This window comes from Mesoplodon densirostris, chromosome 15 (genome assembly GCF_025265405.1).
Source record: "Mesoplodon densirostris isolate mMesDen1 chromosome 15, mMesDen1 primary haplotype, whole genome shotgun sequence".
Lineage (NCBI taxonomy): Eukaryota > Metazoa > Chordata > Mammalia > Artiodactyla > Ziphiidae > Mesoplodon > Mesoplodon densirostris.
In genome coordinates this window covers 51505208-51527711 of record NC_082675.1, presented here as the reverse complement: position 1 = coordinate 51527711, position 22504 = coordinate 51505208, and the positions used below count along the sequence as shown (strand labels likewise).

Genomic DNA, 22504 nt, shown 5'->3' with positions numbered 1-22504 from the left:
CTTCGTATCTCTGTGTTGCATTTTGGTAGTTCTCACAATATTTCAAACTTTTTCATTATTATATTTGTTATAGTGATCTGTGATCAGCGATCTTTGATGTTACTATGACTTGCTGAAGGCTCAGATGTTGGTTAGAGTTTTTTAGCAAGAAAGCATTTTTAATTAAGTTATGCACACTGATTTTTAGACATAATGCTATTACAAACTTAATAGATTACAATAGAGTGTAAACATAACTTTTATATGCACTGGGAAACCAAAAAATTTTTGTGACTTGCTTTATTGTAGTGGTCTGGAACCGAACCCTCAGTATCTCCAAAGTAAGCCTGTATATTTGCAATATGCTGGAAATCACATCCTTTGCAACTTTTTTTTTTTTTAATTTAGATGGGAACATAAAGAGGTAGTGTAGCTTTAAAAAATGTCTTCCAAGGTGTACCAACACAAAAATGTTCAAAGGCCTAGACCTGGACCATCAGAGACCTCTCCACCATAAGTGGCATCCTTGAAGTATAATATTCACAAGCTGACACTCCTGATCCTGTAGCGAGCAGCCAACAGATTCACTCTGCTCCCACCTTTGCCTACCCAGGCCCCATCTCCCACTAGGACAGTCACTGCCGCCTCCTGCCTGGCCTCTTTGCTTCCTTCATTTCCCTCTCCCTTGCAGCCTCCACACCTCACCAGGGGTGTCTTTCTAATGCAAGCTGCATCATGAAACTCCCCAGGGTAGAATTCTTCAGTTCTTCAACCTGAAGACAGTGCTTACTCACTCCTCAGCAGCACATTCATCTCTTCTCCCCAGCTCTGCCCCATCACTCCCCTACCCGTCTGACCCTCCTAAACCCATCTCTGAACCCATGAAATGCCAAGCTCTGCCATGCTGCTCCTCAGTAATCTTCTTGCCTCTCTCTTCCTGGAACACTTCTACTCTCCTGTTAAGATGCAACTCCAAACTCACCTCTTCCCTGAAGCCCTCCATGACTCACTCCAGGTGTAGAATTACAAGCCAGTCTCCCAGGGAGCTAGTGACTAAGCCAGGTCATTCCTGCACAAACCAGTAATGTGACAACTCTACAGTCCATTCATTTATTCATCTGGTATTTACTGAGCAACTACTATGTGCCAGGTCTGTTCCAAGCCCTGAACAAAGCAGAGAAAAATCCCTCCCTCACAGAGCTTATGATCTAACACAGGGAAGGCAGAACATAAACAGGATAACTGAGTCAAATGCATGGCCTATAGGATGTGAAAAGTGCCACAGAGAAAAATAAAACAGGGAATGAGCTGGAGGTTCAGGTAGGGGCCCTGGTTCTAAGGAGGGCAGCCAGGCAAGGCTCCCCCGAGCAGGTGACATTTGAGCAGACACCTGAAAACTCTCTCTTCCTATACGGTACCGTTAGCTCAAAGTACTTTCTTCTCCGCTGTCTCATTTTATGCTCACAACAGCTTATGGCAGGAAAAACTGTCAAAACCCTTAAATCTAAGTAGATGACATGCTGTCACAATGTTCTGCCATCGAGTTCTACAGAAGTTCAACACCCTGAGGTTCAAGGATTTGCCAAGGTCTCAACAACTACTTGGTGTCAGGGCCAAGACTAGAAATCCAGATTTTCTTAGTATACAGCAAGCTACCAAAGTTTTTCTTTAACAAAACTTAATTGTGCTTCTAAACATGCAGGACTGAGGCAGAGAGCTTGAGCAGAGGCTGCAAGCCCCCCTCGGCCTCCTCGGGCTCATCCTGGAGACCACACATGGGTCCTGCTGACCTGGGGGCCACTACAGCACCTTTCTGCCAGAGGCTGACCACCCCTACTTTCTATTCATGAGCACGTTTGCCCTGTCAATCCATTTTGTGGGCTGATTTTCACGTCTGCAAGGGTAAACCCAAGTGCCTGTCCCCTAAGAAGCCATCCGAAATGTGATACCTTTGCCTCGTTTCTTCCTTGCATTTCTTTGGAAGTCTGAACTTTGTTTGATTAAATGATATGGACGGCCAAAAAACTTTGACAACCAGCTTGAAATTTTTTCTCCACAGTCATAAGTATTTACCCTGGCAGAAAAAAAAAAAAAAAAAGGAAAGATGTTATGTAGTATTCCTTTAAATAATTGAAATAGCAAAAAGTTATGTAATATAATATTATATAATTAATATAATATAATATAATATATAATATAAAAACATGAAGCCCCCAACAAGACAGAAATCTAAAGTGACAAGTGTGCTTAGGAAATTGCAATGAGATTTCCAAGGCACAGGAAGGCCTGGGATCTGGAGCTTATGCAAAGCTTTCAGATCAAATTAAAAGCTTTAGAAATTTCTCTTGAAAGACTTTGTTTATATTACTTACAGCCACTGAGAACCACAAAGCTTGGAATTTAAGAGCTTCCAGAGCATTATTTTTCTTTAAGAAGCTCTGGAACCCAGACTGGTGTCCTGGTTTTTTTTTACTATAGGCCTGACTGGAATATCTTCTCTCACGGCCACGCTGTAGGGACTGACGTGTTTGGTTTCTGAAAAGAACACTATGGCCATAAGTCACCGATATAAGTACTTTTTTTTTTTTTTTTTTTGCTATACGCCAGCCTCTCACTGTTATGGCCTCTCCCGTTGCGGAGCACAGGCTCCAGACGCGCAGGATCAGCAGCCATGGCTCACGGGCCCAGCTGCTCCGCGGCATGTGGGATCCTCCCGGACTGGGGCACGCACCCATGTCCCCTGCATAGGCAGGCAGACTCTCAACCACTGCGCCACCAGGGAAGACCATAAGTACATTTTCTGATCTGGTTTTTAAAAACTCTTCAAACTTCTAGAATTTTTAAATAGAATTTTTAAATTTTTAAAAATTATAATCTACACATCATCAGAGCTAATCATGCAAAATTGCTAATAACTTACATTGGGATTACAAGATAGATATTATTGAAAACTTGTCCTTAATTTTTACTGGGAAAAATAGCTGCCTTTAGGCTCTAGAAAGGAAAGGGAAGAATGAAACCTTGCTTTGTAGACATTCTCTCTGGTGCTTTGAGAGATGCACCTAAGTCCATTTTTCATTATATTGAGTACTTGTGGTTCTGAGTATAAGAAGCCTGACCTCTAGCTATCGAAAAGCTTTATTAACCAGAAAACGCCATTCCTCTCAGTTGCAGCTAAATGAAATCTACAACCAGGGAAGAGCCTGATAAATAATTGCAGGTACCCCTAGATGGCTATATTTCTCTCTATGAGAAGATTTGCTACAGTGACATGCAGAAATGTTTACCCAAAATTCATTGCCCTAATTGAAAATGTGCTATGATGAGTGTTTAAATCTGCACAAGAACTAGCAAGAGGATGCAGAGTGTGCTCACCCCTTGGGCTCCAGGATGGGCCAGGGCCCATGATGCTCAATTGTATAGAGCACGATCTTCACACTATCACCTTCCCACCTTTCCTGAGCATGTAGCCCTTCATCATCCCAGCGTGACCTGGGGCACTAACAACTTGAGTCCAATTTGGATGTAGCTTGAGTATTTGACACATCATTTCATGACTTACTTGTTTGCAGTGCAGAAGGAAATGTACTCTGACTCAGTACTATGCATATCACCGACTACTGAGCACAAACATACCCACCCACTACTTTACTGTGTTAACTAATAGGCAATTAGCATTTTAAAAGACTTCTACTTGGGGCTTCCCTGGTGGCGCAGTGGTTGAGAGTCCTCCTGCCTATGCAGGGGACACCCGTTTGTGCCCCGGTCTGGGAGGATCCCACATGCTGCGGAGCGGCTAGGCCCGTGAGCCATGGCTGCTGAGCCTGCGCGTACGGAGCCTGTGCTCCACAATGGGAGAGGCCACAACAGTGAGAGGCCCGCGTACCGCAAAAAAATAAAAATAAAATAAATAAATAAAAGACTTCTACTATATATAAATCCCTACTGAACCGTTAGAGTTAACCATTTTAGCATTTGGGGGTTAAACCAGTTGGGGTATTAGATGCACTGGGAACCCATCAGATAGGGGCCCACAATCAGAAAATTTGTATTCTATGTGTTTTCAGGTTGAAATTAGATTTAGGTTAAAAGGGATGCAGAAATTTGATGTATTCAATAAATTGATTTGTAAATATTTACGATCAAGAAATAAAATGAAATCCTATAACACTCAACCTCATTTTCTACGTTTCCTAGAATTCAGCAGATGATATATCATCAATAACTCAGATTAGGTAATAATCCACAACTATATGGAAATTAATTGTTGAACTATCACCTGAAAGTTCTACAACCCGAGGGACATCTTGACACCCCCCTCATCTTCCACATCCAATTCATTGGCGAGTTCAGGTTATTCTACCTCCAGAATATATTATATCTGATGCCCACCTGATTTTCTCTCTGACCCTGATCCAAGCCTCCATCTCATCTCACCTGTGTTACTAACACAGATGCTCAGCTGGCCTTCCCACTTGCACCTTTATCATCTTCCAACTTTTCTACACCCACCAGCCAATCTTTTCAAGCTATGAATCGAGTCCCTTGACTCACCATTCCCCTGCGGCCACCCCTCTGAGCTCCACGATGCCTCCTCCAAACTGTCCCCTGCCTCACCTCACCTCCCTCCACACCACACTGTTCCAGGGTCTACAGGAAGCAACACAGACAGTCCTGCTCTCTCAGGGTTGGCATTCTAGCAGGAGGGACTGAAGGTATATGTTGGGGAAAAGATTAATGAGAAGGAGAAGAATTCAGCAGAGCAAGTGGAGAGGGAGGGGCCAGCTCCCGGGGGAGGTCAGGTGGGCCCTCTGAGAAGGAGGTTTTTCAGCACAGACCCGATGGAGGTGAGGAAGTGAACCCTGCGGGGGTATAAACAGGGAAAGAGCATTCCAGGCAGAGGGAGCAGCAAGTGCCAAGTCCTAAGGAGGGAGCATGCTTAGTAGGTGTGAAGAAGAGTTAGGAGCCAGTGTGGTTGGAGTGGAGTGTGCGAGGGGGAAGCGGCAGCAGACTGGACAGAGGACGCAGCCGAGGGCCGATGGCACAGGGCATTGCTCTCCTCCCCGCTCTGAGCCACCCTGCGGCTAGACCTGCGAGTGTCACCTGCTGCGGCCTCACCTGTCCGCACAGACCTTGCTTTGGCAAATCTGAGCCGGTTTGCTGGTCTCCTCAAGTGGCACCGCTATAGGCTCCATCCCTATTGAATAAAGGTTAGAGACAAATTTATCATCATGGAAAAAAAAAAACAAGTATGTCCAAAAAAAGTCCATTATCCTGAAATATAGAAGAATTTTAATGACCCTGGAAATTGGTTGAATGAAGTAAGTGGCTGAGTCTTGGAAATCTCTTTATAACACAGAGATTCTCTTCCTCATTATCGGTACCACCAACAGCGTGTGCATTGAGCAGCTTTGTCATGGAAGACTCTGCACTGGGGCAGTCACATCCACAGTCCCTGGAATACTACAAATTCCTCTGAAAGCTTTCTCTACCTCTGCATGACTCCACATCCTGACATCATTGCTCACTAAGCTACCTTAGATCCTTTAGAAATAGGCAGGCAGACATGAAGGCTCACTCTGTAAGGATGTCAGTATAGTGTCAATTCTCAGTAGCCCCTAGGAATCAGCATCAAATTGGATTCCTGCGTCAATCATCATTATCACCAAGGAAAAAAAACCCCAAAAATCTGTTATTATGTCAGTGGGGTTGAGAAGCCATTCTTTTCTAAAAAATTGTTACATACATCATACATACAAAGGAGTGTTTAACATATATACATAGTGGTCTAAAGAATAATAAACACTCATATACCCAGTACTCAGCTAAAGTAGTATTCATTCTTTCAATAGATTTAGAATAAAATATGTGGAAGAAACTAGAGGAAACTGATCCATGGCCACTGATGAGTGAAAGACCTTTGCTAAAGGCTGGAACGGCTGAGGGCCTCTGCCACTCTGCACTCCTTCTCATCCTTCGTGAGTCATTAAAAATATAGGGAACTGCATGAAGCCAAGACACCTGAGCAGAATTTGTGGCGGCTCCTACTCTGTGGACTCCTCCTGTGTGGCCCACCCATGCCCTGCACCCTCTCAGCATTGCCGCCAGTCACACTGCTCACTGGCATGACCCAACCTGCCCCCAGCAAGCCACATCAAGCACACCTGTATCCCTGCTCATGTTGGTTCTGCTTCATCACACACAGCACAGCAACAGGTACATCCATTCCTACTCACGAGCTTCAGATCATGACTGCTACCCAGACCCATGCCAATCATGACAAGCCTTTCACCACAACAAAGACAGAGAAGTAACAATATGCGTAAGAGGTATTTCATCAGCTCTGTCCCCTGCTTGTCCATGTCTTACACAAGCACGACCAGTTCCACACTCCTGTCCCTGTGTGGGGAAGGTCAGAAGGGGCCTCATCCAGAAAGCTCCAGAAGTTTGGAGAGTGCTGTGCTAAGTGATTAGAGATGCTGCTGTGTCAAAAGGCTGTTCATGGGGCTTCCCTGGTGGTGCAGTGGTTGGGGGTCCGCCTGCCGATGCAGGGGACGCGGGTTCGTGCCCTGGTCTGGGAAGATCCCACATGCCGCAGAGTGGCTGGGCCCGTGAGCCGTGGCCGCTGGGCCTGTACGTCCAGAGCCTGTGCTTTGTGGCGGGAGAGGCCACAGCAGTGAGAGGCCTGCGTACCACAAAAAAAAAAAAAAAAAAAAAAAAAAAAAAAAAGGCTGTTCGTGGAAGGATGGGATTGCACCGGGTGTGCACCCACAGGGGAGAATGGTAAAGTGAGTCCTGGAACGTTGGTTATGAGGAAGTAACCACAGCAGGGGACAGCACGTGTACAAATGCACGGCGGAAATGCACCCCTGGGCTGCCAGCAGGAGGCCTGCGCTCAGCCTCTTTCTACCCTTACCCAAGACTCTGCACAAATCATATATAATCATAAATATGGCCCTCAGCTGGCTTATAAAGGTCAGCGCAGGCCTCTTGTTAAACAGGCAACCTAATCTGGGGTCCCCATATGGATTGAGCTCAAGGGCTACCCCAAACAAAGTTCATGGGGATTGAGCTCATTCCGGATATACTAAGCCCTGTGCTTGTACAGCTCAGAGATACAGAGAAATAAAAGATTCCAACATCTGGACTCAAGATACCTGAAAACTTTTGGAGTGACAAGTCATTTACATAAAACAATTATAATGCCTTGTTTTAATGTTTATTATTTAGGGCCAAAAGTTTGTCCTCCATACGTGTCCTGCAAAGGATGACTTTCCTCCACCCACAGTGCTGGAAGTCCCTACAAGTGAGCAGAACATCTGATATACCACACCACCTCACAAAGTGCTGCTGATTTGGAGTGGAAGATATTTGGGTATTTGTTTTCTCTCTCTCTTATTCCTTATATTCTGGGATAAATCCTATTTAGTCATGATATACATTTTTATGCTTCAGAGAATAGAAAGAAGAGTAACCCATTCAACTCTTTTTGTATGTTAATATCCTGGGTATCCAAACTTAAACAAGTATAATAAAAGAGGGTTACATCTTAATTCAAAGAAATGGAAAGATATCCCATGCTCTTGAATTGGAAGAATTAATATTGTTAAAATGGCCATACTACCCAAAGTAATCTAAAGATGTAATACGATCCCTATCAAATTACCCATGACATTTTTCACAAAACTAGAACAAATACTCCTAAAATTTATATGGAACCACAAAATACCCAGAATTGCCAAAGAAATTCTGAGGAAAAAGAACAAAGCTGGAGGGACTTCCCTTGTGATGCAATGGTTAGGAATCCCATTGCCAATGCAGGGGACATGGGTTTGATCCTTGGTCTGGGAAGATGCCACATGCCACAGAGCAACAGAGCCCATGTGCCACAGCTGCTGAGCCTGCACTCTGGAGCCTGCAAGCCACAATTACTGAGCCCACGTGCCACAACTACTGAAGTCCGCACACCTAGAGCCCATGCTCCACAACAAGAAAAGCCACCGCAATGAGAGGCCCACACACTGCAACAAAGAGTATCCCCTGCTCACTACGACTAGAGAAAAGCCCACGCACAGCAACAAAGACCCAACACAGCCAAAAATAAATAAATAAATTTATTTATTTATTTATTTTTAAATAAAAGAACAAAGCTGGAGACATAACCCTCCCAGACTTCAGACAATACTACAAAGCTACAGTAATCAAACAGCACAGCATTGACACAAAAACAGACATATGGATCAATGAAACAGAATAAAGAGCCCAGAAATAAACCCACACACCTACGGTCAATTAAACTTCAACAAAGGAGGCAAGAATATACGATGGAGAAAAACAGTCGCTTCAGCAAGTGGTGTTGGGAAAGCTGGACAGCCACATGTAAATCAATGATGTTAGAACACACCCTCACACCATATGCAAAAATAAACTCAAAATGGCTTAAAGACTTAAGCATAAGACATGACACCATAAAACTCCTAGAAGAGAACATAGGCAAAAAATTCTCTGACATAAATCATATCAATGTTTTCATATGTCAGTCTCCCAAGGCAATAGAAATAAAAGCAAAAATAAACAAATGGGACCTAATCAAACTTACAAGCTTTTGCACAGCAAAGGAAACCATAAACAAAATGAAACAACTGCCTACAGACTGGGAGAAAATATTTGCAAATGATGTGACCAACAGGGCTTAATTTCCAAAATATACAAACAGCTCATATAGCTCAATAACAAAAAAGCAAACAACTCAGTCAAAAAATGGGCAGAAGACCTAAACAGACATTTCTCTAGAGAAGACACACAGATGAGCAATAGGTGCATGAAAAGATGCTCAACAGCAATTAATTAGTAGAGAATTGCAAATCAAAACTACAAAGAGGTACCACCTCACACCAGTCAGAATGGCCATCACTAAAAAATCTATAAATAACAAATGCTGGAGAGGGTGTGGAGGAAAGGGAACCCTCCTCCACTGTTGATGGGAATGTAAACTGGTGCAGCCACTATGGAGGTTCCTTAAAAAAACTAAAAATAGAATTACCATATGATCCAGCAATCCCACTCCTGGGAATATATCCAGAAAAAAAAATAGTTCAAAAAGATACATGCGGGGCTTCCCTGGTGGCGCAGTGGTTGAGAGTCCGCCTGCCGATGCAGGGGACACGGGTTCGTGCCCCGGTCTGGGAAGATCCCACATGCTGTGGAGCGGCTGGGCCCGTGAGCCATGGCTGCTGAGCCTGCGCGTACGGAGCCTGTGCTCCGCAATGGGAGAGGCCACAACAGTGAGAGGTCCATGTACCGTAAAAAACAAACAAACAAACAAAGATACATGCACCCCAACGTTCACTGCAGCACTATTTACAATAGCCAAGACATGGAAGCAACCCAAATGTTCATCAACAGATGAGTGGATAAAGAAGATGTGGTATATATATATGCAATGGAATATTACTCAACCATAAAAAATAATGATATAATGCTATTTGCAGCAACATGGATGGACTTAGAGATTATCATACTAAGTGAAGTAAGTCAGACAGAGAAAGACAAATATCATACAATATCACTTATGTGTGGAATCTAAATAATGATACAAATGAACTTATTTACAAAACAGAAACAGACTCACAGACATAGAAAACAAACTTATGGTTAAAGGCGGGGGTAAATTAGGAGTTTGAGATTAGCAGATACAAAAATTATATATGAAATACATAAACAACAAGGTCCTACCGCATCGCATAGGGAACTATATTCAGTATCTTGTAATAAACTATAATGGAAAAGAATCTGAAAAGTATATATATATAGTATATATATATATATATATATATATACTATATATATATACATATATTTATAACTGAATCATTTTGCTTATACCAGAAACTAACAACATTGTAAATCAACTATACTTCAATAAAAACAAATTTTTTTAAGAAGATAACTTCTCAGTCTTACTAATAAGAATAGGTACAAAAATCCCAATAAAATATTAGCAAACTAAATCCATCAGTGTATCAAAAAATCATTGCCAAATAGTGTTTTCTTTTCTCCAAGAATGCAAGGATAGTTCAGTACTAGACAATCTACTAATGTTAAGACATCACACTAATAGACTATAAGGAAAAAATATAACCAACAGATGCAGAAAGAGCATTTAGTAAGAACTATTAGTCATGATAAAACTTTTGACTAAATTAAAAAAAAACTACTTTAGCCTGGTAAAACTAATCTATTAAAAATGTACAATAAATACAACTCTTATCTTTGAAATTTTAGAAGCATTTTATTCAAGTCAGTAATAAAAAAGGATATTTTCCATCACTGCTCCATGCAGTAAGAAAAGAAGAAAAAAGAGGGAGTGAATAAAAATTGAAAAGGAAGATATGAAACTGTCATTATTAGAAGATGATATGCTTATTTATATAGAACATGCGAGAAAATCTTCAGACCAACTAATAAAACTAACAGGAATTCAGAAAAAGTACTGGGTAAAACACTGATATACGAAAGTCAACAGTGTTTCTATACTACAACAGTGTTTCTATACTACAAAAATAACCAATTAAAACATTTAATGGAAAAAAAAGATAGTGCTCAAAATACTCAAATAAACAATTATATAACAAAAAATGTGCAAAATTTTTCTGGAAAATATTATTTAAATTATTTTAATAAATTATTATTAAAATTTTGGAGTAAAGAAATCTTCATGGAGAGAGATACTATTTATATATAGAGAACTCAATATTATATGATATAAATTCTGAAATTAATTTATGATATTACAATCAAAATATGATTACAAAATATGTAATTTTGCAATCAAAATCCCAATGAAAATAATAGAGAATGTCAGAATGGATAAAAAGCATGAGCCAACTGTATGCTGGATACAAGAAACTCACTTCAAATATGATATAGGCAGATTAAATGTAAAATGGAGCCATAAAGAAAATGAAAAGGAAGTCTACACAATGGGAGAAAATATTTGCAAATATGATCTAAAGAGTGACTTATATTCAAATATATAAAGAATTCTTACAACTCAATAATTAAAAAATAAGTAAGCAAAGAATTTAAATAGATATTTTTCTGAAGAAGATATACACATGGACAATAAACACATAAAAAGATGGTCAGTATCATTAGTCATTAGGGAAATGCAAGTCAAAACCATGTGAGGTACTGCTACACACCCATTAGGATGGCTATTAAAAAAAACAACAACAGAAAATAACAAGTGTTGGGGAAGATGTGGAGAAATTGGAAGCTTCATATGTTGCTGGTGGAAATGTAAAATGGTGATGGAGTCACTTTGGAAATGCTAAACACAGAGTTATCATATGACCCAGCAATTGCACCCCTAGGTATATATCCAACAGAATTGAAAACATATGTCCACACAAAAATTTATACATAAATGTTCACAGCAGCGTTATTCATAATAACCACAAATGGAAACAATCCAAATATCCATCAACTGATGAATGGATAAAAAAAATATGGTATATCTATACAATGGAATATTATTCAACAATATGGATGACCCTTAAAAACATTACACTAAGTGAAAGAAGCCAGTCATATATTTTTTCCATTTATATGAAACATCCAGAATAGGCAACTCCATAGAAACAGATAGTAGATTAGTGGTTGCCAGAAGCCGGGGATAAGGTTGGGAATGGGGAGTGACTGCTAATGTGTATGGGGTTTCTCTTTGAGGGCGATGAAAATGTTCTAAAATTGATTGTGGTGATGGTTGTACAACTTTGTGAATATACCAAACATATCATTGAATGGTACACTTTAAATGAATACATTTTATGGGATGTTACATAAATATCGATAAAGCTAGAAGAAATAAATATAAAGGTGGAAAATGATACACCATGTAAACACTAACCAAAAGAGAGCTGAATGGCTATATTCATATCAGACAAAGAATTTCACACTTCACACTTTGGAACAAAGAAAATGACCATGTATAAAGAGGAGCATTACTTAGGGAACAATTCACCAAGGAGACATAATAATACTAAGTGAAGCAAAAACTAAGAGAACTAAGGGAAAAATAGACAAATCCACATTACAGTTGGGGACTTCAACACTCTTCTTTCAGTAATCAACAGAACTGGTAGCGAGTACATAAAAATTCAGCAAGTATAGAGAGAAAAACAGCAATACCATCAACCAACTGGTATAGAACTTACATCTATAGAACACTCCACCCAACAACAGGATACACATTCTTTTCAAGTGTATATGGAACACTCACAGCAATAAATCATATACTTGGTCATAAACCAAACCTTAACAAATTTAATTTAAAATCTATAAAGTATGTTCTCTCTTTTGGAGAGTTTATGGAATTAAACTGAGAATCAATAACAGAATGAAAACAGAAACATCTCCAAATATATAGAAATTAACACACTTCTGTAATCCATGGGTCAAAATGAATATAAAGAGAACCAGTAAGGACATAAAAAGATGCTTAACATCATTAGCCAGTAGGGAAATGAAAATTAATATCATGACGAGATAGGAGTTCCCTGGTGGCCTAGTAGTTAGGATTCCAGGCTTTGACTGTTGTGGCCTGGGTTCAATCCCTGGTCAAGGAACTGAGATCCTGCAAGCCACATGGTACGGCCAAAAAAAAAAAAAAAAAAAAAAAAAAAAAAAAAAAAACATGATGAGATGCCATTACACACCTATTAAAAGAAATAAAACAAAAAATACTGACAATACCAAAAGCTGACAGAATGTGGAACAACTGGAACTCTCATACATTGCTGGTGGGAATGAAAAATGACACGGTCATTCTAGAAAATGGTTTGGCAGTTTCTTTTAAAGGTAAACATATCCTTACCATATGACTCAGCAATCAACGCCTAGTATTTATTCTAGAGAAATGAAAACTTGTGATCAACCAAAAACCTGCACATGAATGTTTAGAGTAGCTCTATTCATAATTGCTCAAAACTGGAAACAATCCTAATGTCCTTTAACAGATGAATGGATGAACACACCCTAGTATATCCATGCAATGGAATACTACTCAACAATAAAAAAAAGAATAAACTACGGATTCATGTAGTAACTTAGATGGGACTTAAATGCATCATGCCAAGTGAAAGAAGCCAATGTCAGAAGGTCACATATTGTATATTCTATTTATATAACATTCTCAAAAAAATAAAACTATAGTGATAGAGAACAGATCTCTGATTGCCAGGTGTTAAGGGTGGGGAGAAGAGAGACTATAAAGGGATAGCATGAGGGAGTTTTCTGGGATGATGGAACTGTTTTGTACCTTGATGATGGGAGTGACTACACAAATCTGTGCATGTGTTGAAATTCATAGAGGGAACAAAGGCCAAGAATAGCCAAGACAATCTGGAAGCATGAGGTAGAAGGACATGCCCTACCAGATATCAAAATTCATTCTATAGTTATTAACATTGGCTTATTGGTTCAAGAAAAAATAAACCACTGGAACAGAATAGAACACCTACAGCCAAGAAACATAATCATTGAATATATGGAAATGGGATATATCACAAAAGTACAGCTATAAGTTAGGAGGGAAATTGGAATATTCTATACATGGTAGGTGGGGTGTGGAAGGAGAAGGAATGAGACCAAGCAGAAGTACATAGGGAATTTCAGCTATATCTGTAATGTTTTTATGTCTTAAAAGAAGGAGGAGGAGGACGAGGTAGCGGAGAAGGGAGAAAGGAGGGGGGTAGTGGGAGGTAAGAGAACTGGGGAGGAGTAGGGAGAGGAGGAGGAGAAATTGAAGCAAATGTGGCCAAATGTGAAGGTTTGTTAAAACTGGATGCTGTAAGTACGTATTATAGTATTCTCTATACTTGTGCTGTCCAACACTGTAGCCACTAGCCACATTTGGTAATTTAAATTAATTAGAATCACATAAAATTAAAATATAGTTCCAGTGTCCTGCTAGTCACATTTCATGCACTCAGTAGCCACATCTGACTGGTGGCTACCAAACTGGATAATGTAGATGTTGAAGATTTCCATCATCACATAAGGGTCCACTGGACAGAGCTGGCCTATGAATTTATATGTGTTAGTTCATAATAAAAATCCACAAGGGGGAATTCCCTGGTAGTCCAGTGGTTAGGACTCCACACTTTCACTGCTGAGGACCCAGGTTCGATCCTGGTCTGGGAACTAAGACCCCGCAAGCCGCGCTGCCAAAAAAAAAAAAAAAATCCACAAGGAAGAATCAAAGCTAGCAGAACATATGATGAGTGAAGGAATTAAAAGGAATGTAAGTAAAAGGACAACATATAATTTCAATATCTATATCTCTTTACTTTCTGATTGGACCATCAGATCTTTACCCCTTCCCCAAAATCTGCCCCCAAAGAAATCCCAAAAACACAAAAGGAACAAACTTTCCATTGTCTCTTCTAGACATCATTTCACTTCCTTTTGGATTATTTTAATATTTGGTAAAGGAAAAGCCATGACTTTACTTTCCTATGAGAAAAAAAGCTACTCTTGACAGCTGCTTTGTAAAACTGAACCCAGTTTCCAGACCTTGGGCTTTGATGACCATGATCCTTCGCTGCAGGTCAATGACGGGCTGGATCAGGCAGAGCCGGGGTTCCTGCTTCTGACTCAGGCAAACACCATTGTGATTCACAACCATCCAGCTCCGGTCGTACAGCAGCCCTTGATTTCCTAGAGGCCACTTGGTCACCTAAACAAAAAGGTCAATGTATTTTAAGCCAGGGCTCCTCAAAACTCATCTTCGCATTTATTGCACAGTGGCTGTACAAAAGCAGAGGACTTCAGAAACTCAGCACAGACTCTTGAAGGAAAAAAGGGATGAAGAGAAGGAAGTAAAACAAAGAAGACAATGCAAAGGAGACTTTGGGATTGAGATACCTTCCATTCACCCTCCAGATCCAGTTTGCACCCTTCTCCACTTCAACCTGCTTTTTAAGTAGGTAATGCATGTGCACAGTACAACATTCTGGGAGCATAAGAGTGTACTTGAAAAGTAAGTCTCCGCCCCAGTCTGTGTCCCACTCCCCTCCCCACAGGCCTCCACTGCACCTGCTTTCTGTGTGTCCTTCCACAGTGGTGGATGCCTGAACAGGCATATATCCTGGTACTACAGACTTATTGCACAAATTGTGGCTACACTGGAATGGTCCCTGAGTTGATCCACTTTAGTGTGTAAGTTTTCCTCAATTCTTCATATTTCTACAAAATTAAAATACAAATTATGCCCAGTGCCCAGATCTTGCATTTAATACCATTCTCCAATAAAAAGAACCAGGACTCCTTGGAGAAATGGTTTATTCTAGGGCTGGGTCAGAGAATATATACAAGATGAGCCAGGAGCACCCTGTAGTGCTAGAAAAGTAAGGAAGTGCTCAAAAAACAAAATGATGGAGGTATGTCAAAGGGACGCAGGAGTCAACTGAAAGCATTCCCAATGGCCAAAACTGGAAAATATTGAATAGTAATAATAATAATAATGTAGTACTGAATTATAATCCAAAGTATAAAATAAATACCCATGATTCCAAATAAATAAATAGAAAAAGTCAAATCCCTCATACAGAGGAATCCCAAATAATTGATGTAGGTGTTCCCTCCTCAAGAAAGTGGAGCATAACTCCCTATAACTCCCTACCCCTTAAGTGTGGGCTACACGTAGTGACTTGCTTCCAAAGAGAACAGCATGGGAACAGAGTAGAGGAGAAATTTTACAGCGAAGAAACCTGGCAAATACCGGGTGCTCCAGGTTCACGTCAATAGTGGTAAGTCATGCTGACAGTACCCTAATATGATACGATGAGAATAGCCCTTTACTTCTGTGGTCCTACTTCCAAAACAAACCATAACCCCAGTCTAATCCTCAGAAAGACATCAGACAAACCCAAACTGATGGATATTCTAAAAAATACCTGATGGATACCCCCCAAAGTATCAAGGTTATAAAAACAAGGAAAGTCTGAGAGACTGGTACAGCCCAGAGGAGCCTAGGGAGACACAAGAACTAAATGTCATATGGTGTCCTGGATAGGATCTGGAACAGAAAAAGAACATCAGGGGAAAACTAATGAAATTTCAATAACATGGGACCAGGTCTTTGCAGGAGTTTTGTCCACAAGTTACACAAGTTGCTTACAGCGCGGCAGGTGCAGTAGTTCCATCTGTGAGGGCTCTTCTGGAGCCAGCTGTCTGTTAAAGAAGGGTGTAGCTCAAGCAATGGCTTTGAAATAGTATTACGATTAAGAGACCAACATTCACACACTAATTGTGAATCAGTTCCATCCCGTCATTTTCCTCTGAGCACTCAAATCAACTTCTCAAAGGAATCTGAAAACTTCAGTTGGGGGTAATGAAGAAAGGAAAGCAATTTTTAACCTAGGGGCACTGTGGGGTGGGTCCTGCTGGGAGGGACCTGAGGGAAGACTGAGGCATCAGGGAAAGTGAAGGAGAGGAGCTGGGGGCCCCAGGGGGAGGGCGCAGAACTCAAGAAGAAACAGTGTCAAGGCAAACTGAACCTCAAGCAAGGTAAGCCCTGCATCCAAGACGCAGAAATGTGGTGCAGTGGGGTGGGAGTGGGGAGAGTACTTTGAGGACTGACAAACCTGGGCTTAAATCTCACGTCAGCTAGTTATTAGCCTTGGACAACTAACCTTCCTGAGCCATGGCTTTGTCATGTGTAAAATGGACATTATTATCATTTCTCATAGGACTGAGTGAAAATTAAAACAAAATATAAAATGTAAAGCAACTGAAATAGATCAGATGATCCACAGGTGTTAATCCCTTTACCTCTGCCCTTCACTTGTCTTGTGTGTCCGACCTCTCCCCACAGACTATGGCCACTTCTGCTAGTACAGCACTCAAGTTCAGCAATACTATAGTCTATATAATGGTAGCTAGGCCCAGAAACCACCATTGAATCATTATTTCTATAGGAGAACATGTTTTGAATTACAAATAACTTTTTAGAAGACAGTCTATTATTGGGAGGCATTTCTCCATGGATTTCTCATTTCTGCATGCCTGTTTCAACAACTGCCCTTTTGTTCCAGACTACCTTTTCAAGGATATTTGTATAGTGAACAGCTCTACAACCCTCTGGAGCAGAGGGCAGGTTTGCTCACAGTCCAATATTATAAATGTAATGGCTTCTCCGTGATCGAAGACTACACAGGTTGGCTGGCATCCTATTATGAAAGAGTCAGGTTTCCTGAGTTAGAGGTTCCTGAACATGAGCACAGCATCCACCTGGGCCCCTCTGGACCCTGTCTTGGGACCTGGGGGACAAAGAGAAGCAACACACCGTGAAGCTCATGCTGCGTGCTGGGTTGTGAGTAAGTCCTTTGTCTCTGACCCAGGAATCTCATGTCTTCTGTCAGCAACTATGAAACTGTGGCGGGCTGTTTCTCAGACCCTTCACGGTTCTTCACACCCATCTGTTGGAACATGTCTATCATTTACTGGCTTCCTGCGTCCTTCTTCTTCGTGTGGGCCAAGTTTTCAGCCAGTGTGTCTGTGTTGGCATGTGAGGGGTGAGCTTTCAGCTGGTGCAGCTGGGCTTTGGGTTACGGAAGGAGTTGGGCAAATAAGTATTCACTGAGGACAGTGGGAGCTAGGGTTCTCACAGGATTTACAAGTGCAGAAGGGGGGACGGCTAAATAAACTTTGTGGTGTTGGATTGGAATTGGAGGCATTAGTACGAAAGCATGGCCTATGGATAGATGATGGAGTTGGATGGATAGATGATAGATAGATAGATACACAGATACATAGATATGTGTGTGTGTGTCATAAAGTGTCTGTTTCCCTTCTGAGATACTGCACACCCTGAGAGAAGGAACCGTTTCCATTTTGCTCATCACTGCACAGCAAGTGCAGGCCCAGGGCCCAGCAGGTAGCAGGTGTTCAGTGTATAGTTTCTGAAAGAGCAGATGGATAGAAGACCTTTAGCAAAAAAGGAAACCTACTGAGTTTCAGTGTCCTTGTCTGTAAAATGGAACACTAATTCCTGCTACGCTATCTGTGCAATGCGGCTCTTCTATGGGACATGACTCATCTGTGAAAATAGAGTCCTGATACTCCTCACCTGCCTCCATTCAGGAGTGGAGGTGAACTTGCTTATTTATGGTCTCAGGTTGGAGGACAGGCTCCTGTGTGACCAGTCCGAAATGCAGGCGACAAACAGCCTTGACCATGGTATGTCCGACCAGGAGCCAGGGAGCCTGTCATCCCAGAGGCTCAGGAGGCTGGGACCTCCTCAGAGGCTCAGGAGGCTGGGAACTTTCTATGAGGCTGTCTTTCTATGATCTATGTGTGTCCCTGGGACTTGGTCTCTAGCTCCCAGCTCCAGTGACTACCAGCCCAGCATGTTTACAGACATTATGTAGTTCACCTCCACGGGGAGAGCTGAGCAGAACAGATGCATGAGAGCAGGGACCCAAGGAGTCAGCAGACCTGGATTCAAATCCTTGCTCTATCATTTATTAGGGGGTCATGACCTGGGCAAAGTGCTTAATCTCAATAGCCCCCGGGCTCCATATCTATAAAATGGGGATGATATTACCCAGCACCTCATATTATTGTTTTGAGGATCAAATGAAACAAAGCACGTACGATGCTTCAGCAGGGAGCCAGTGCACACACATTCAGTGAAAGTGACATCCTTAACTATCAACAGTAACTAGGTGGTCACACCCAGAAACAGGATCCTCTCAGGGGTCCCCATAAGCAGAGCCATGGTCAAAAGTCAGCCCAAACCAAGAAAGGCAGAATGAGAGTGGCTACTATGATTCTGATTTTCTGCATGTTTTCCTTCACTTCCTGAACTTTCTTCTTTGCTTTATCAAACAACATCATAAAGTAAACAAAAAAGAAGCAATCTCTTTAGCTGCCACTAAAACCCTTACCTCAAATGCGGCACAGGATTTGATTGGGTAGAGGAAAAGGTTGGTGACGATGTGTGACCCAAGGCCCCCAACCGGGATGCCTGCAGCTTTCTCTGAAGGGGTCTGCTGGGTTCTGGTGGTCTCCAGCAGAGGTGGGCGCAAACTCACAGCATCCACAGTGGTGGGTGAGTTGTCCCAAACCCTGGAGTCTGGGGAAGCATCTTCCTGAGGTGAAGGACTACGTCTGGCCCTGGTGGCAGGCACGGCGTTCTGAGCCTCGCTGTCTGCTGGCAGGGCTCCAGCCTCCCCAGGCGTGGCCAGAGGGTGAGGCTGGCCATGAGACGGGCGCAGTCGGGTTGCTATGATGAACCTGAGAAAGGCCTGGGCATCCTCAAGCGTAGACATGTATCCAAACGAAATCCTCACAGATCCCGTCGGCTGCCCATCTATGAGGTCCACATCATCACCGCAGACATGACCAGCCTAGAATAAAGAAATAAGTCAGCCAGAGTGACTCATTCCTCGTGGATAAAGTGGAACCATTTTGTAAAACAAGTTTTGTTAATTTTATAAGATAAAGTTAACCCAGGAATAAAGAACTACAACACTAATAGGAGCCGTGTGCCTGAGGCATAGTTCCAGAAGCACAGGGACTCACTCTCTGGACGTCTCTCTTTGCTCAACTGTGAATTGGGATCTATACCAATCTCAGGGGGCCACTGAAAAGTCTAAAAGATACAACACTGTAAATCAACTATACTTCAATAAAAATAAATAAATTTTTTTTTTAAGTTTAAAAGAAATCATTCATGGAAAGCATTTACCAGAAACACACACACAGTGCCCACCCACAGAGGTATCAAAAGACAGACCAAAGTTTCAGAAGCACAGATGGGTCAGCTCCTTGGTCTACCTAGGGCTTGAGTGAGAGGAACACCTGCTGGCCATGTCTTTTAGTCTCTCTCAGAACCAAAGGGAGGTTTGCATCCCTGACAGCTGCCCTTTGACAAGAGGGCAAGACAGGGGTGCTGCCCCTATGAATAACCGGCCCACGGCCAGGATGAAAGCCAAAGGCAGCATGAGTGTCCGGTCGGGAGGTGGTGAAAGAAAGGCAAGACGTCCCCAAGCCTCTCCAAGCCTGGCAGCCTGGTGTTGGTCGCTGCTCCAGCTGCTTACCTCCCCCAGAGCTGAACCCAAGTCAGTCACCCAAGGAGATGAGGCCACGGCATTCCACAGGATCAATATTACATCTGGAACTGCATTTGTTTGTGTTCTGAGACTCCTTCTCTCTCTTTCTATTTATTTTATTTTATTTTATTTTATTATTTTTTAACCACACCATGTGGCGTGAGGGATCTTAGTTCCCCGACCAGGCATCAAACCCACGCCCCATGCAGTGGAAGCACCAAGACTTAACCACTGGACTGCCAGGGAATTCCCCCTTCTCTCTCTCTTTTTTTTGGCTGCATCAGGTCTTAGTTGTGGCATGCAGGATCTTCATTGAGGCATGCAGGATATTTCATTGTGGTGCGTGGGCTTCTCTCTAGTTGTGGCATGCGGGTTTTCTCTCTCTAGTTGTTGTGCATGGGCTCCAGAGCGCGTGGGCTCTAGTTGAGGCGTGCGAGCTCAGTAGTTGTGGCGTGCGGGCTTAGTTGCCCCGCAGCGTGTGGGATCTTAGTTTCCTGACCAGGAACCTGCGTCCCCTGCATTGTAAGGTGGATTCTTTATCACTGGACCACCAGGGAAGTACTCCCCTCCTTTTTAAATAAAACATTGTTCACAGGTGGTTGGGATTTAATATATTCAATATTTAGTGGCAACCAAAAGAAACTTGTTAGAAACTATTCTGATATAAATAAGGGCTCTTTGCCACTCAAACCATTCTTATGAAATGGTTCAAAACAGGCTGTACCTTGAACTGACAAACCTCAGCCCAGAGGAGAGACAGGAAGAGAGGGGACCCAAGAAATGCCGAATGCCCCGTAGAAGAGTTCCTCTCCCCACGCAACCCAGACATGAGCTACCTCCTGCTTGGAGATTTCACTCTGGCAGGACCGAACTAGCTAAGGGCCCTCTGCATGTACAAGCACATTTTCACATTTGCTTGCCCCCTGTTAAAAGCCCTCTTCTGGAAAACAAAAAACAAAAAACCCTCTTCTGCCTCTAAATATTTGCCCTCAAACTAAAAAATGACTGCCAGAGAGATACTATCTTGAACTGTTTTCTATTTTTATTGACCCCTTTTTCTTTACACATTCACAGGGTGGGCTCAGAGAAATGAGCTCGCAGATCCAGCCCCGACCCCAGACACACGACCAGCCTCTAATGAAGTTAGAGGCACCACCATTGGGGTTTGCTGGCCAGCGTTTGGACCACACAGTCCAGTACCAACCTTAAGATGCTTCTTGACCATCTCATCACTTATCCCCAGGTGCCTCTGGCAGGCCCCAGTGTTACAGAAGCAGCCGGTTCGCAGGTGGATGTTGTGAAGACTGGCCATTTTATCCACCTGCGGGTTTAATATATGACACAGAACCAGTGTTAGGAGTGTCCAGTTTTACTCTGATTGCCTGGGAAGGAGTTTCAGATCCATACTTGGACCTCTCTTTCTTAACAGTAAAATGAAAATATGAGCTTGGAATTTTGCTCTAAAGTGCCATGATCTATTGTGGGTTTACTAAACACATTTTATAAAATGTTACTGATAATTAAATCTTATCCAGTTGGGTTATAAACATATGCCTGAGAAAAGTGAAGGATATCAAATTCACACCAAACTCCAAGTTAAGAGCTCACATGTAAAACAAACAATCTGATTTCTTAAATGAGCAGACATTTTTCCAAAGAAGACATACAAATGCCCAACAGGTACATGAAGAGGTACTCAATATCACTAATTGTTAGGAAAATGTAAATCAAAACTGCAATGACATCAGCTCTCAAATATCTAATAGCTAGCATCTAATATCACACCTGTTAGAACAGCTATTATCAGAAAGACAACAAATAACAGGAGGTGGAGAGAATGTGGAGAAAAGGGAACCCTCGTGCACTGCTGGTGGGAATGTAAACTGGTGAGGAACTATGGAAAACAGTAGGGAAGTTCCTTAAAAAATTTTAAATAGAACGAATTGCTGGAACTTTGATCCAGCAAGTCTACCTCTGGGTATTTATCCGAAGGAAATGAAATCACTGTCTTGAAAAGATATCTGCACCCCCATGTTCATTACAGTATTTGCACTAGCCAAGACATGGAAACAACTTAAGTATCCATCAAAGGATGAATGGATAAAAAATATGTGATTTATAAATATTATTATTCAGCTATAAAAAAGGAAATCCTGCCATCTGTGACTACATGGATGGACCTTGAGGGCATTATGCTAAGTCATAATGAAATATGCTAAGTCATAATGAAAACTGCTAAGAAATAAGTCAGACAAAGACAAATACTGTATGATCTCACCTACATGTGGAATCAAATCAAAATTCATAGATACTGAGAGCAGATTGGTGACTGCCAGAGGCAAGGGATGGGGGTCGTGAAGGTGGTCAAAAGATACAAACTTCTAGTTATAAGATAAATAAGTCCT

The 22504-nt window shown here is 41.9% G+C and overlaps 1 protein-coding gene across 1 annotated transcript in view; it reads right to left on the bottom strand.

The window, feature by feature from the left end:
- Window positions 1-22504, bottom strand: part of MOCOS (molybdenum cofactor sulfurase) — a 55634-nt gene that overhangs the window by 15367 nt on the left and 17763 nt on the right. Inside the window, exons 7-11 of the mRNA XM_060118705.1 lie at window positions 21304-21420; window positions 18933-19394; window positions 14557-14719; window positions 5098-5176; window positions 1929-2053 (exon numbers count right to left, since the gene is read on the bottom strand). Coding sequence (XP_059974688.1) covers window positions 1929-2053; window positions 5098-5176; window positions 14557-14719; window positions 18933-19394; window positions 21304-21420 — 946 coding nt within the window. The remainder of the gene's footprint in view (window positions 1-1928; window positions 2054-5097; window positions 5177-14556; window positions 14720-18932; window positions 19395-21303; window positions 21421-22504) is intronic.